Source organism: Pipra filicauda, unplaced genomic scaffold (genome assembly GCF_003945595.2).
Source record: "Pipra filicauda isolate LSUMZ 115617 unplaced genomic scaffold, ASM394559v2 scaffold5_size6683894_pilon, whole genome shotgun sequence".
Classification (NCBI taxonomy): domain Eukaryota; kingdom Metazoa; phylum Chordata; class Aves; order Passeriformes; family Pipridae; genus Pipra; species Pipra filicauda.
In genome coordinates this window covers 4,337,473-4,353,427 of record NW_024104754.1, presented here as the reverse complement: position 1 = coordinate 4,353,427, position 15,955 = coordinate 4,337,473, and the positions used below count along the sequence as shown (strand labels likewise).

General features: G+C 40.8%; 1 protein-coding gene across 2 annotated transcripts in view; it reads left to right on the top strand.

Moving 5' to 3' along the window:
- The first annotated feature begins 559 nt into the window (after positions 1-559).
- PDE11A (phosphodiesterase 11A) overlaps positions 560-15,955 on the top strand; it is a 127,505-nt gene continuing 112,109 nt past the window's right edge. For both annotated transcript variants that reach the window (XM_039387967.1, XM_039387966.1), the window contains exon 1: positions 560-1,775. In XM_039387967.1, the coding sequence (XP_039243901.1) occupies positions 963-1,775 (813 nt within the window). In that variant the 5' untranslated portion in view covers positions 560-962. The remainder of the gene's footprint in view (positions 1,776-15,955) is intronic.

The window sequence follows — 15,955 nt, the reverse complement described above, 5'->3', positions numbered from 1 at the left end:
CCCGCACGCCGCGCCGGGAGGGAAGCGCCGCGGGTGCAGTGCGCACCGGGCAGAGCTGGGTCTCCGCACGGGTGAGGCTGTAGGCAAATCAACGCAGAGATTCAAGAAACGGAATTCATTCGGGATTCTTGAATGGGCTCCGTTTTTCCGCCTGTCTCCTGAAGTACTGAATCAGCTCAGATAATGCTATAAATTAGAGCTCTTTAATACGACCGCTCGCATTACCTCCCGCCGCCTTTCCCGCGGCCCACAGCCCAGTTCGTCTCTCTTCCCCAAACACGCATCACAGACAAAAGGCCCCTCCCTCTCCCCCCGATGTTGTTGAATGAAGCTCGCTAGCGCAGCTCCCCACTGGCGGGGGTCCTCCTGCTGGGGGACCCTGCGCGCCCCGCCCGCTCTGCTCAGGCGGCTCTGGCCAGGCGGGCGACGGCACCCCCTCGTACCCGCAGCGGGGCTTGCCAGCCCTCCCTCCCCCGCGCCTGCCCCCCCGCTCGGCTCACGCGTCCTCCCCTCCCTCCTTCTCAGTGGTCTGCCGGCTGGCTTACGCAGCAGCCGCCGCCAGCACTGACAGCACTTGGCAGAAGGGGTTTGCCCGAGCGCTCCCGGAGCATCTCCAGAGGCGCGGCGGCAGCGCCTGCCCGACTCACCAGGGGAGCGGCCCGAAACCGAGGACTGGGGCCAGAGCCGAAGAAGGGCTGAAATCCGGGAGGCAAAAAAAATATCTAGAAAACTACGAATAATACTACTATTAATAAAGAGTGGTGGGCAGGAAAAGGAGGTCGCGGGGGGAAAGTAGGTGGCGAGAAGAAGGCGCGGCTCTGAGCAAGGGCCCGGGCAAGGGGCAGGAGCGGCCCTTCGCCGGGACTGCCAGCAGTCCCCCCGTGCCCCGGGGCGGCCGTCGGGGCGGCGGCAGCACGTGGCGACGGCAGGGCATGGCCTGAGCCACCCCCGCCGCCGGCACCATGGCCACCGCCGGCGATGCCGGCCTCGACGTGGCAGCCGTGGAAAGTTTCCTAGAGAGGCACCCGGAGCTCGTGGAGAAGTGGCTGAAGAGGAAGAACTCGCTCCCTGGAGCGCCTGCCCAACCCGCCGCCCCCACTGCCGGCCCGTCGGAGGAGCGACGGAGCAGCGACGGCCCCGGCGGCGGCTGCGGTGGCGCGGGCGGCCCCGGCGGTCCCGGCCCCGGCGGCGGGGGACTGCAGCGCCGAGCGTCCCAGAAGGAGCTGCGGAAGAGCTTCGCCCGCTCTAAGGCCATCCACGTCAACCTCACCTACGACGAACATGTGCACGCCCGGGCGCAGGAGCCGCTGAGCAGCGTGCGGCGACGGGCGCTGCTGCGGAAGGCCAGCTCCTTGCCCCCCACCACCGCCCACATCCTCAGTGCCCTGCTGGAGTCCCGCGTCAGCCTGCCTCAGTACCCCCCCACCGCCCTGGACTACAAGCGCTACCTCAAGGAGCACAACGAGCGCCAGTTCTTCCTGGAGCTGGTCAAGGACATCTCCAATGACCTGGACCTCACCAGCCTCAGCTACAAGATCCTCATCTTCGTCTGCCTCATGGTGGACGCGGACCGGGGCTCCCTATTCCTTGTGGAAGGAGCCGCCGCCGGCAAGAAGACCCTGGTCTCCAAGTTCTTCGACGTGCACGCCGGCACCCCGCTGCTGCCCTGCGGCTCCACCGAGAACAGCAACGAGGTGCAGGTGCCCTGGGGTAAGGGCATCATCGGCTACGTGGCGGAGCACGGAGAGACGGTCAACATTCCCGACGCCTACCAGGTAGGAGCCGGGCAAACTCTCCCGCACCGCGGCAGGGGAGGTATCTGCTGAGAAGCCCCGCCATCGCCCGGCCCCGCTGCCTCCCGGGACGTCCCTCCCGCCGCCCAGTCTCCCCCGGGGTGTCCATCCCCGCCGCCCAGCCTCCCCTGGGGTGTCCCAGCCGGGGCGGCGGTGATTCCGCGGAGCAGCCGCGGGGATGCTCGAGGCAACTGTTGACGGGGCGAGAGGAGGCTCCGGTAAAGGCGAGAGAGAAAGCCCCTCCCAGTTGGCCGATGAGGCTAAAGTAGCACTGAAATCGGTACAGCAGTGCTTCTCAATTTCACAGGAACGATAGGTGGCTTCATGTGTTTTGAAAACATGTTTTGGAGTCGGCTGAAGAAAAGTTCAAAGCATGCTCATGACAGTCCCAGTGATAGTGTTCTTAAATCTCTGTCTCAATGTTCCCTGCCTGTCCACTGCTGAAAAAAAATCTCATTGCTTTCAAAAGGGCATGTATTTTCACTTTTGCATATGCCCACTCAGCCCACGTGGCATGCGTTTTCAGACCTATTCCTAGGAGTGATATAACCAGTCCTGGTTTTATCCAACAAAGACTATTCCCACTTTTTACTCTTTTAGAGGCTTCAGTGTGAATTGTGAAAATGTAGTTTTGGCTTGAAGGCAAACATTACCTTTGACTTCAGCAGGGACAGATGAGCCCTTGCCTGAGTGTGTTATTGCAGAGAGAGCCTTCAGTTTCCTTGCTTGAAATGTACCTCTTTTTCCAGGGGTCTGTTTCCAGTGTTTATTTGTGTGAGTCACTATCAGCAATTTGAGGTTCTTGAGAAAATTAAGAACCACAGAGTGACAGATCGTCTCAATTAGGATCATGGAAAGCATTAGAAAGGTGGGAGATGTATGTCTTTAAGAATTTTAGTAACAATCATTGCCCATTGTCTGATTTTGCTCTACAGTAATAACAAAAATAATAAACATTAAAAAACTGATGATGCTTTGTAGCAAACTACAAGGAAGAAACTCGAAAAACAAGATTTTTTTTTTAAATACAGATATTTGAAGCTGAATATTTATTTATTTGTCAAGCAGTATTTGAAAAATACTGGACACCTCACAGATCCAGACTGACAGATGTTCCCAGCCCACAGAGTTCAAAGGGAATGAAAAGAGCTTGGTAAAAATGTTCAGACTAAAATGAGTATTGGATTACTTTTGAAAGAAAAATCTCGATTGGCTTTCTTCTGTTGTTTTTCCCTTTCTCCATTCTACACTTTCTCTTGCAATCTGTTTTTATTTTCACTACTAAAAACTCTGCAGTTACCAGAATATCTGCTGCTGCAGGTGAAGCAGTATGTTCTCGATAGTGTCAACTCACTAAACAGATAAAGGATGTCTGAGTTTGGCTGGGAAAGAGCTTGATCCCTCTTTTTAATTTGGGATAACTCCAGCCATCTTTTTTTGGAGGTGAAAATTCCACTAGAAAGGCAGTGTGTTTTCTGGTCCTAGGAAACTGTATTATTTTTTATTCAACATTTGTTCACGTTGTGTTCACTTCCCTGTGAAAAAGTCCGGCAATTTTAAACAGTTTATTGTCTGTTTCATTCGCAGAGGAAAGTGAAAAACAATCCATCAAGTTGTCATTCCCAGTACTATTTATGTTATACTTTTGTCTGGCTCTTATTAAAAGTCAATTTAAATATTATAAATAATAAAATTCATTGTGTATTTAAGCCATAAGTACTTTAGTTGCAGTAGATGGGCAAGTTCTAATTCAAGTCCATCTTGTAATTACATCAATTGCAACTTCCTTGCTTTCAGTGGAGCTACTTCTGATTGACTTTAGTGCAAATGAAACTTAACATCTTGCAACATTTATGAAAGTTTTGCTTGATAATAACATGGGGGATCTGCTTTCTGTTACATTTCTGTTACATTAGTAACAGTTTATCTTCTCTTACATGGCAAGTGTATGTATCCATTGTGCATCATTAAAAGAAGACCTTTCCAATTAAATAGTAAAAAGAGCTCTATGGAAGCCCAGGTATGTGTGTGTGAAGAAGTGACAGCTGTTCCGTTTCAGGTCATTGTAGTGCTCACAATAGAGCACTTAAAAAATTAATAAATATGATGATAGGATTTTTGCCAGTATTGCCACCGATGATGAAAGTGTTTAATCAACTGTCAGGTAAAAAACAGCACCACCAGGAAACTCTGTCAGGTGGAGTTGGAGAAAAAGTGGTGACAGCACAGCACCATTTTTTGTCCATTGAAGAGGGTTTCTATATTGATGCTACTCATTTGATAAGAAAAGGCCTTACATTAGGTCAGAGGAACACTTTTAGATTAAAGTTCTTTTGCTTGCTTTTTATATTAATGGCCTTGTTTAAAAAGAGGTAAATGTACTTCCATGTCATCAATTAGCTAGTTTACAGTATTGGGTAATTTATTTTATTATCATCGAACCATCTCTGTTTTCTCAGAGCCTGATCAAACACTAGTTGGAATTCTACCACTGAGTGCAAAGTGCCTTGCCTGCTTGTATCATCAGCTACTACTGACATTAATGGTACTTCAGTGCAATCAGCATTAAGTCCTGTCATGTCTTGCAGTTTGTTTCATACAGGAAGTCCCCTGTCCCCATACACACACCAACTGCTTTAGGAAGTATTTGTAAATGACTGGCTGTGTAATTTTCAGAGACAGTGTAGTTTTTCAGTTGCACATTTATTTTTCTAAAAAGAAAAAAATACTAAAAAATTAAATCAGTAGTAGGCTGGGGTTTTTCCACAATCCAGGTGAGTGTTAGTGTTGTTGAGTCTGACTTTCTAAATCTGCTCATGTAAACAATTTTTCTTAATTCAATAAACACATATAAGGGTTAGAATTAATATTATGTATTGAGGACTGTATAATAATCACTTATTTTAATACTAAACAATGACTATATAATATCTCACAGTAATTTAATTTAATTTATGAAGTTCAGCTGTAACTGAACAAACTTCTTGGAAGCTCACAGCAAAAAAGAATTTGACAAGTAGTTTATGGAAAGGTTTAGATTAATGTTGTATGACTGATTCAAAAGTTGCACAATTTCATACATGTCATTAAAAGCTTTATTTATTACATTTCAAAGTCATGTGATGAGAGTTTATAATTATAACAGTAACATATATGATCTGATCTGCAAGAGTTAGCAGTACAGAGGATTTGAGAACAAGAAAGCTGTTAGATACTTTCTTTTCATTTTGGAGCCAGTCTAGAACTCTTTCTCCTAAAATTAATCCAGTTGATTTATAAATTGAACTTTTAGTCATTTTAAGTTCTATTATAGGGCCTTTGGTCTTGCCATATGTTAATTTTGGGAAGCATTTCTGACTCCTTATTCTTATGTGAATAATGCACTATGTCTTGAGCACTCACTTGGAAGAATTTGGTCATACTGGCAAGGAAATTTGTGGCCTAAACGTCCACTGAGGCTTCCCTTAGGAGAGAATAGATGTAGGTTCTGTAGTCATATGTGAATACTATTAAACATATTATAAGTATACAGGCAGAGAGGCCATTAGGAATTCTTAGGAATTGTTTAAATTTTTTTTCCTATTTAAAGCTATGGATTTTTTCACGTCATCCCTCCTTCTCCCAGGATATCTATGATGTTTAGCCAAAATTACTGATAATTTCAATTTTTTCCCATCTTTTAGAGCAGTATTTAAATAATAAACATTTAAAATCACAAGTAACGTTTGGTTATTGCTATACTTTTAGCTGTGCAAAAGTTGGGAGATAATTTAATAGCATCCCAAATTCTTCTAACTAGTGGAAAAAATATTACCCTCTAGAATAGTAAGCATATGTCAGAAAGGGGTGAAAAATATGATCTGCCATTTTCTAGTGTCAGCTGAATAAAGTTTCTGTACATCTTACACTACATTTGGAATTTAAAAAGTAGCTTTAAAAGACAGAAGACAAAAATGTCTTACCAGATGGATGTTTTAATAAAATGTGTAGCAAAGAGAGGAAAAATATTAAATGGAGTCATGCTAAGAGATGGGTTTTGTAAGTTGGAGAAAGTGCTGTAAAATACGATCAGAATTATTTTTCAGTACAGCTCAAGTCTTCAAAAAGAAAATGTAACCACATTACTGGAACTTAAATGAAGCAAAATAAGAGACAAATTGAGCTCTCTTTGTGCTGGACTCTCCTGTTACCTCTTTCAAGCTTATGCCAAACGTAACATAGTTATGCACACACATCCCTTTACAGTAAGTTTTAAACATCCTTGAATACCTAGGTACAGGCATGGATGTTGTCTTTTTCATGCCCTCCTGGTGAGCTCTGAGCATTCACTGGCTCCTGCTGTGCCAGGACAGCATCACAAAGCTACAGCTCAGGGGTGCAAACCTTTCAGCCTGGGAGTACCCGTGTGGGACTGGCTGTTGGTGTAAAGGTCAGGAAGAGGCATGAGCCACATTTTGTTACGCAGGGTAGCTGTTTGTCATCATCAATATTAAGTGTGTCTCTTTCAATTTTAAAGAGCAGTTAAAGCATTAAAACCCTGGGCCCTGGGAAGTTCAGCTCTGCGAATGAGAAGCATTTGAGCACTGTTTTATTCAGCAGCACTGGGCAGCTGGCACCGACAACAGCCGTATTCATTTCGGTGCTGACTCTTAACAAGGATAGAGGTTGCTCTTTAGAGAGCAAAGAGAATGAGACCTGGCAAGCAAAATAAACAGCGGTTTAAAAAATTCCTTGTAATAAAGAAAAAACTGTTAAAACAAATTTTTTGCTCTGCATTAAACATGACTAGGAAGTACCATGGGGAATGCAGGAGATAATTGCAACAGTAAAGAACTAAACTGCCCTGATGTGCTTTGCACGAAAGGGCACTCCAGCCCATCATGCAAAATTTGGGAAAGCTTGAAATTCTAAGTACAAGTCAGTAAATTGGTGAAGGGCTGTTTAATTATTCCTGAATCTGTAACCCAGTGGCCATGAACACATCCTTTGTGTCACAGTGATGCTGGCCTGGGAGAGGGTGATCTTCCGGCAGGAGGCAGCACCCCTGAGAGGGAAGGGCAGAGAGCTCTCAGGACAGCAACTGAGGAGGTCTCCTCATCTTCTGTTGCTTCCCTCACACCATAAGTCTTCGTCTTAGGGAGCAGTTTCTGACTGATGTGTAAAACATCCTAAGACCTTCTCAGGTCACACCACCATCACTGTCGCCTTAGAGATCCTGCCAGGGGCAGGAGCTCCAGGGACACATAGATTGGCATGTGTCCAAAGCCACCCAAAGGCTCAGTTGTTTCATGTCTCCACGCTGCAGCTCAGGTGGATCACCAGGACAGGCAGGGCTGCACAATGCAGTGTACACTGCTGGTGACAGCCCTCCGGTATCGTGAGGAATCACACCTGACCCTCCATGCTTGTGTGGGGCAGGCAAGGTTAGATCACCCACCATGCAGGCAGTGGCCTGTCCTCCTGGGTTGCTCGGCTATTACTCCATAGATCCTCACCTCCTGCTTGCTGCCCAGATGTGCCCACCATGGATGTGATGCCTCGTCTGTTTGGGATGAGCAGCAGATGAGCTGAGGGTGATCAGGTGGGGCTTGTTTGCCTCAAGTCTCTGCACTGAGAGCAGCAGAGTGGCAAGGGCTGGGGTAGAATGAGCCTGACCAGACTCAAGTGTAATGGGTTTTCTCTACTTCCCACGGGGGCTGTTGGGTAATTCTCAGCCATCTTGTGGGGCTTGCACACTTAAAATCAGTGCTGAAGGAGAGTAGGATGTTTTGTTTTGGTACTGGTGCAATGGGATGCTAAAGGTGGGCATGGGCTCCCAGGAAAACAGAAGCATTGGAGGACTTCGGGGCATTACCAGGTTAGTAATTTTGTGGGAATTAAAAAAAAAAATCTGTCTCCCTCCCTTTCTTAGTTGCCCTACTCTATAGAACAACTACTCAGTACTGGGTGTCTGTGACCTCTCCAAAGGGGCAGTGGTAAGGCCTGGCTCCCCAGCTCTCCTTGCACTGCTGGTCTTGCAGAGTTTGTGCAGGAAAAGCCTTTTGAAGAGCTGCAGTGGTTTTGCTTTTGGTCAGCTGACAGACATTAACTAGTATATTGCTCAACCAGTCTGTCTGAAGACTACAGAAGTTTTAAGGGTTTTTTTTCCCCTCAGACACTAAAGAACTTCCTTGTGGAATAGATGTGAAACTGGTCAAACTCTGCCTAGAGCTTCCTCATGAGAAGGTAATACTGTATATTTCAGTATAGTGTGTCAGTGACTGTCAGAATCTGGCTCTTCTGATTTTAGCTGAAATCCTGTTGCAAGCACAAGACTGAGTAAAGCTGTAGTTTCATTTGGTAAATGATTTTGTTGTTCTGCTTGATTGGTTTTCGATTTTTCAAAACAAATGGATATTTCATTTTGGTTATTTACAGTCATGTGCTGTTGTATAGCTTTTCCATAGAATAACCAAGGTAATAAACAGGCCTATATGCATCATTATTTGAGTTAATTTGTTTTACGTTTCTAAAATAACCCTATTGACAAACTATGAAAAATAAATGACTTGAGCTACGGGGTCAGCAGAGTTGTGTGTTAACAGGGTAACAGCAACAGTGTGCAGTCTGAGCTTCATGTCTCTACAGTGAGCACTTAAAAATGAGTGTTGTTTTGTTGATAACACTACTGCTTTGTTACAATAAAATATTTTTAATTTATTATTCAAGAATCCTATTATACTGCTTCTGTAGTACTTGAAACCATCTGTTGCCCACCTGAGTAATCTCCTGCAGGTGCTGGGGTTAAACCCATACGTAGATTTCTGTTGTGAAACACCCAGGAGTCTTTGCTCATAGGAGTATCAGCTTTTTAAAGCCACCCTCCATGTGTATATGTTTCATATGAAGAATCATAAGTATTTAGGAGCTCAGCATTAAGCCTTGTCTCAAAGCAAGTTTGAAACAAGATAAGAGCATGGACATGGTTGCAGTTGGTTCTCAGTGGGGCTTCAGTCAGGTCTAGTACATGCCAGGAGAGCTGTGATGGAGCAAACAGGTGTTGATCTCAAAATACTTAAAATTAGAGAAAAAAAATTTTCTCTGTAAATAACTTCTTTAATAGTGATACATGCAAAATAGAAGTGCACAGAGTCTGCACAGATTCTGCTATACATAAGACCACAGCTTGGCTTATTGTTGTACTATTGGTGATCTAACAGGAGTTTGTTTTGAAGGAAGAAAAAAACCCTTATGTGATGGATCTTCCTACAGGAATATTTTCTGCTGTTGATCGTCTCAGACTATGAAGCATGAACTGTTTTTATGCTTATTAGCTAGACAGTTATGTCTGCAAACTTGCTAGTGCTTGTATACCAATATACTGTTTTTTGTGTCAATTTTGTGCCAGTTATAAGTAGACAACATGCATTGTTATTTATATCCATTGTCTAATTAATAAATGAAACAGTGGTCAGAAAAAGGATCATATGAGACACTCCCACCAATCAAACTCAACAAAGCCCCAAGCTACTGACATGTGGGGAAGAAAAAGGAAACACTAAAAACTTCAGTATTGCATTGTTGTGAATGAACACCTTTTTTTTTGGTGGTTTTTTTGTTTGTTTGTTTGTTTTGTTTGTTTTTTTTTTCTTTTGTTTTTTGTTTTTTTTCAAAGTAAGGTATTTTAGAAGTTCAAACTACATATAGTCTTAGTTTTAAATCTGGAAATTGAAACTTTTTTGAGGATCAGTGTTCCCTACTTTAAGAATTGTTTTGGGAAGAACAGAGAGTTCTGAGCTGTTTTGTGTGTTCTTATCTATTTATTTTATCTTGTAAGAAATATTGTTGTCACTATATAAATAGTCACAATATAACTGGGCTGTGCTTATTTACTTGTGAAAATTAGGTTTGAGATGATGCTTCCTGGTACTAGTTTGTTCTCCTTCTGCCTTTGTCTCTGGGGCTTTAGGGATTTTGGGGGAGATAACAGGAATAGCTGCAGCAACCCCTATATGGAAGTCTCCATAGAGATTTATTACTTGTCTTTTGTGTGTGAATTTCTTCTCTACAAGGTTTCTCCATTACTGTAGAGGTTTGCTGCTTGGTTTCTGTTTCCTGTTTATGCACAGTGTAGTTTGCACCATATGTGATTTTTAGAAAAATGCATCTAGAACAGACTGCAGGCCCTAATTTTTTTTTATTTGTATTTAACTTTTTTAATGTTATGCTTTGAATCTAGATAACTTGCTGTCTTTTGGATTGCTCTTTCTGTTTTCTATAAAAGTTTATGTATTATAGTCATAGGAAGCATGATTAAGAAATTGAATTGTTATAAACTCTTCCAACTTCAATTTCTTTATTTCTGTACGTATAAAGGCTCTTGCAGGATGGCTTCCTATAAATCCAATCACCCAATTACGTTAAATCAACTTGTCTATCCCTTGCAGTTTGGTAGTACAGTAATACTCAGGTTAACAATGTTGTCAAACATGCTACTTATATTACTTATTTTTTATACAACTTAGCAACTCAATCAGTAATTTAAATACAGTATATTCATGGAAATTTTGATACAAGCTTATTGTGCGTTCTTTTTAATAAAGACCTTTCTAATAAAAAAAAACTACAAAAAAATGGTGCAGTGAAGGTAAAATATAGTAGGCCAGGCCTGTTAATTGAACACCTTTGGTAGCGTTCTCTTTGGTGTGATTAAAAAGCAGTGTTTTCAAATCATTAAATAAAATCAGAAATTACTTTTTCTTGTAGCTGTTAGCTTTGGCTGAGGCACTTAGTGGATTTCACTGGATTCAACGCTTTCTCCTTGGACATTGGAGAAGGAAAACAGTGTCTGTCATGAAGACTTAATTCCTGGAAATATATTCAGGCAGGTTTTGTCCTCCATTAGATTATTTGATTTTTAGCTAACTTGGGTTAGGATTATACTTCTTTTCTTCTTTGTTCTAAATCATGCTAATAATGCTTACATAAAATGTACCTAGTTTTCTTAAGGCTGTAAAAAGACTTATTTTCTTTCCAAGTTCAAAGAGCTGTCCTATGTTAGGGGAAACAAACAAATAAACAAACAAAAAAGCAAAACAGAAAACCCCAGTGAAACTCATACCTTTACTAACAATGTATGAAGTACTTTCTTAAACTGAAAATCAACACTGAAATGCAGTTGGTGAAACTTCCTTCAGGAGCCAAAACTTTTTAATTTCTAACATAATCTACTATCTCAAATATCTTGGGAAAAGAAGAAATGTAGACTTTAAGTAAGGTATAACAAAAACAAAATACTTGTTTTGATCCTTTCATGGGGGTTTCAGAGACCCTCTATAGTCTCCTGTGAAATAGTGCATATCTTCAGAATTTTTTGGTTGGAAATGTTAAAATTATTTTAGTAAATGACAGAAATAGTGACCTTTTTAAATGAGGTTTTGCCTCTTCTTCCTGGTCAGTGTGGATTATTTTTTGTAGACCTTTAAGTGTAGCTGTTCAGGTTTAATCATGATCAATGAATGTTCTTTAGTGAATTCAGATACATGATCAATTTGCTACTGACATAAAAGAAAACAGGGATGGGCCCTAATGGATTTTTTTCATTTACCACTTCTATCAATAATACAGCTGATTTGACTTTTAACTGCTTGCCCAATAATTTCTGTAACTTTCATAGTCAAATTTACAGACTAATTTTATGAATACAGTAGTCAATCCAGAGGACTCAAGATACAAAAGATAGGTATCATTTGGTTAGATCCTGATTCAAATTGCCTGAAATCCTGGGTGCACCAAGCTAATGAGTATCATATGCGATCAGAGCTTGCAAGCACAGTCAATATTTTGAGTTTTCATCTCATATGTTGAATGTACAGGATCTGAAAAAGTGAATTTGAATATACCAGCTCAATGATGAGAATTCATGCTGCTCACAACTGCTGTTGCATGGTCTAGCATTTCTGATCCCTCTGTTATTGATTACTTTTAGATCGTACTTAATGTTATCCTCACGGTTAAAGGAGCTAGATTTTATTTTTTTTAAGAAACTTGAGATTCTGATAATGTTATATAATTCCAGAACTTAATCTGGTCTTCTATAAAATATAACCATGAAGATGTTTGTCTGTTCTCATTTATTGACAGTCTTTAAATATGCCTAAAACAAACTTGGACTAGTGTCCCTGTACAGGCAGCTGAAATACCAGCACTTGGATTGATCAATCAAGACTTCTCTCTTCTGTGTCTTTACTTGACTGAGCATCACATTTTACAGGGTAATATTTCCCTAATAAGAATTTACAATCAATAAATATCCTTGAGACAAGGATAGGGTTTCTCCTATAGAATAACTTTTCCTTGTTGGCAGTTCTGAAATTCCAGTTAAAAGTGCCTCAGTCTTCACATTTTTCATGTCTCTGCTATGTAGAAATCTTATTATATAGAACCAAAGCAGTAAAAACAGCTATGTTTGGTTTTAGTAATGTTTTAAACAGGCGGTGGTAAACTTTAGTTCATGAATGTTCTTGCATGAAAATACTGTCATACAATTAAAATTACAGTGAAGTCTCTCTCAAATGTATCTAGTCTGTCCCTCATTTCTGAATATATGTCTTGATGTAAAAAAAATAAAAGCAAGTGCTTCATTGGTATCATAAACACTGATACTCCTTACTGCCCAGGAGCCTGGTCAAATGAGGACCCTGTTGTGCTGCAGGCTGTTCTAACATGTGGGATAATAGAGTTTGTGTCTCAAAACGTTTGCAGTCTGACATAACCCATCTCTCTGACTTACCAGCTTTGTTATCAGCTGCTAAACAGGCCTCCTTGCTCAGGGTTACTACCCTATGAGGAGAGGTAGGCATAAATTTTTGTCCAAGCTTCTTGGCCATCACAGCTCAACTGATGATCTCCGTTAGATCCTACCATGTACATTTTGACAATAAGTGAATAAAAGAAGAAGAGTAGGGGGATAACAGGTTTGGAACATAATGGAGGTTATTGGGTCTTTCTGTGTGTATTGCATGGTTTAACAGTATCAATGTTGCCAGAAACAGTATTTTATTTTATTTGCTTTTATCTCTCCTCATCGCTTTCTCAGATGTCACCAAAATTAAATTCCTGCTTGCTTTTCTACAAAAGATTAGGGATAGTTTCACTTCACATCTTGATGATTCTCAATTTTTTCCAATTAACTGCATTAACTTTCTTATACTACTGTACCATTAGTTTCTGCTCTGAAGGTGTAATACCTTTCTGCAAAAGTTAATCCAGTTCTCCAGCATAAGTGGATAATCTGATATCAGATGGTAGGGAAGACCAAAACCTGTTGGTGCATCTCTGGAACGGCACCCTTCTGGGACTAAGGCTGTCTGCTTCAGGGTGCTCTGTGCTTGCTATCTCCTGGTGTGGAGGTCCCAGGGGGAGATACAAACTTCCAGAATCTACTTGAAAGGAGAAGCAATAGAGCAGGAATGAGTTGTACATTAAAGAAAACACCAGCACTTTTCAGACTGCTAATCCCTCCTGTGTCTGCTGCTCTGTAGCGTCTGTTAAGGAACACAGGCTTGATAGCTCATCATTAAATCTGTTGCTGACACGGGTGCCTGTACTGTATATGTCTAATTTGGACAGGTTCACAAGCCCCTGTCCTGTGTACCACTGTGTACTACAGATCAAACAGCTCTTCTTAGGTTAATCTTGAGGCCTGTTGAAAAGGCAATGACTACATATGCCACCTGTATCACTTAATGGAGTGTATTCAGATAAGAAAATCACAACTCGTGGTCTTTTTTCAGTTAAACTCCCTGTCCAAGGTTTACTTTTTTATAAGATGGATCAGATGTAAATCAACAACAGCATTACTGCTCAAGGCATTCTGTAGTTTCAATGTTCTCTCCATGTGCTCTGTTTTGCTTGCAACAAAATTACTAGAGCAGGAACTGTTTCTTCAATAGCACAAAGCATATTATCAATATTTCAGAAACAATAGCTAATTCCAAATAGTAGTTCAGACATTACCAACAAGTAGTTGAAGAAATAATATTTAATTTATTAATTAGTGAAACCTAGTGTGTGATAATTGCACTGCATTTCCCTTTCTTCTGTTGTAGAAGAACCATATCTTTCTAGGCAGGATTCTCTACTCTGCAGAACAGTTCAGCTTCTGTTAAAGTTGATATAAGTGTTTAAAAGCCTGTGGAAAGATCACAAGATCACACAGATCTGGGTCCTTGATGCTGTTATTAAAAAACATTCATCAGTAGGGGCTCTGGTTCTCCTAAAGAAGTTGTTAGGTACAAATAGTTCAAAAGAATCTTATCAAAGACTGTATATTACTAGTCTGGTCTTTATGGAAGCAAAGACTGTTTAATACACTCCAGAGGCAGAAATAAGTCTAAGGAGGAACAACTCCTAATGAAGTTGTAGAATTGAAACAGAAAAAAATAAAATAGCATGATGAAAAAAGAACCAAGAACTTGATATTCACTGGCAGAAGAGGGCCATAAACTGTTTATAAATACCATGGTTGGTATTAATTCCTTGTGGTTGAAATGTATGAAAATGTGCAATAAGTAATAAAGTAGCTAAATGTATGTTAATTTTTATGATGGATGAGTGTAGAGCACTTCTAAATTACATTTTAAGGTGACTAGAACAGTCTATTTCTATACCATCTGGAGTTTACAATGGAAATAAAAATAGATATAAAATTGTCAGTAAAAAGCCTGTCAGTTTTTAGCATCATTGAAAATTTAATGAATTCTCTTCCTCATCACAATCAACTCTTAGATTAAAGACTGTATGGACTGTTTTCATCACTTGAGACAAATATGGGTATTAATTCACAGCCAATGTTTTCTAAACTTTTGAAAACCAAAGTTGCATTTAATTTTGTACAACAGCTCAGTTCCCTCAGGGGGGTCTGAACTGGCTGTAACTGTTGTCTGTAGCATAAATGCTCACTTCACCTGGAGGAACAGAGCTTCTGCCAGTAAACAGCATTATTTCCCTTTCTGGATTGTAGAAGAGCTGTTGAAGAGTATTCTCTAGCAAGATGAACAAAAGTGCTGTTAGCAATGTCTCTTCTCAACTTTTTAGCCTCCTTTGAGTTACTTTATGATCTGCAGTTTGAGTTTTACAGTTCAAGGGAATGAATTGCTGCACAGTGGTTTTTTTTAACAGAGACATTCCTGTACTTTGTTTTCCAGAAAACCTGAGGTTTCTGTTGTATTTTTTTAAAGTGTTTGTACTGCGCTGGAATACTAGTCCACATAACCAATCTTATTTGAAGTGCAACAGACAGAAATAGGGCCAAAAATAGTCTCCATTTACTTGACAGAAAAATTATGAACATCTACAGAATATGGATGTGAAGTGGCAGCATGGCCTAGCATAAGTGTTTGTGTATGACCATACCAGTCTTCGCTGGGTGTTATTCACAAGTGTTCTATAAAGTGATGGCATTATTTCTTAAGCAGTGACCAAATGCAATTTGATCTCAAGATGTAATATTGTCACCCTGTGCATATTTTATGCAATATAAATTTGGTTTTGAAAATGGTAATTTATAGTATTTTACATTGTATTGCCTTAGGAAATTCTACAAGTATTATAGTATCTGTTCTCACCAAGACATAAGATGCTACCTTTAGTGCTTTAGTGTGAAATGTGCTATGGCAGTTGTCCCTAAAACGTGTTTCAGATCTGAGGAAAGAAATGTCTAAATAAAATTTAAGTAATTTTTTTAATGCATTGGGGTTTGCAGTACTATGACTAAGACTTTAATAATTTTGTAGTTTTGGGTGTAGAAATATACTCTGTGCAGCACTGTGGCCCCACGCAGAGTAGGAATGACAAGGAGTATGAAGCAATTCTAGTTTTATTTATGATTTAGATTGCGTTGACAAGTGAAGTCATCTTTGACTGTGATGCAAGTATTTATTTCTTATGTACATTCCTCAATAAATGTGTAACCTCAGGCACATTAATTGCCTTAGAAAACAAATAACAAAATACTTGCTGATGTTACTTCAAAGAGAATCTTCTAATTAGTATATTTATTCTTCAGCATACATGATCAATATTTCCAGTATTTGGTTGTACAAGATTGATTTCTGTCATTCTGTTGTAAGAGGGGTCCTATGCTCACAGTACACATCCTGTATTTTTTTTAACAAGTGCAT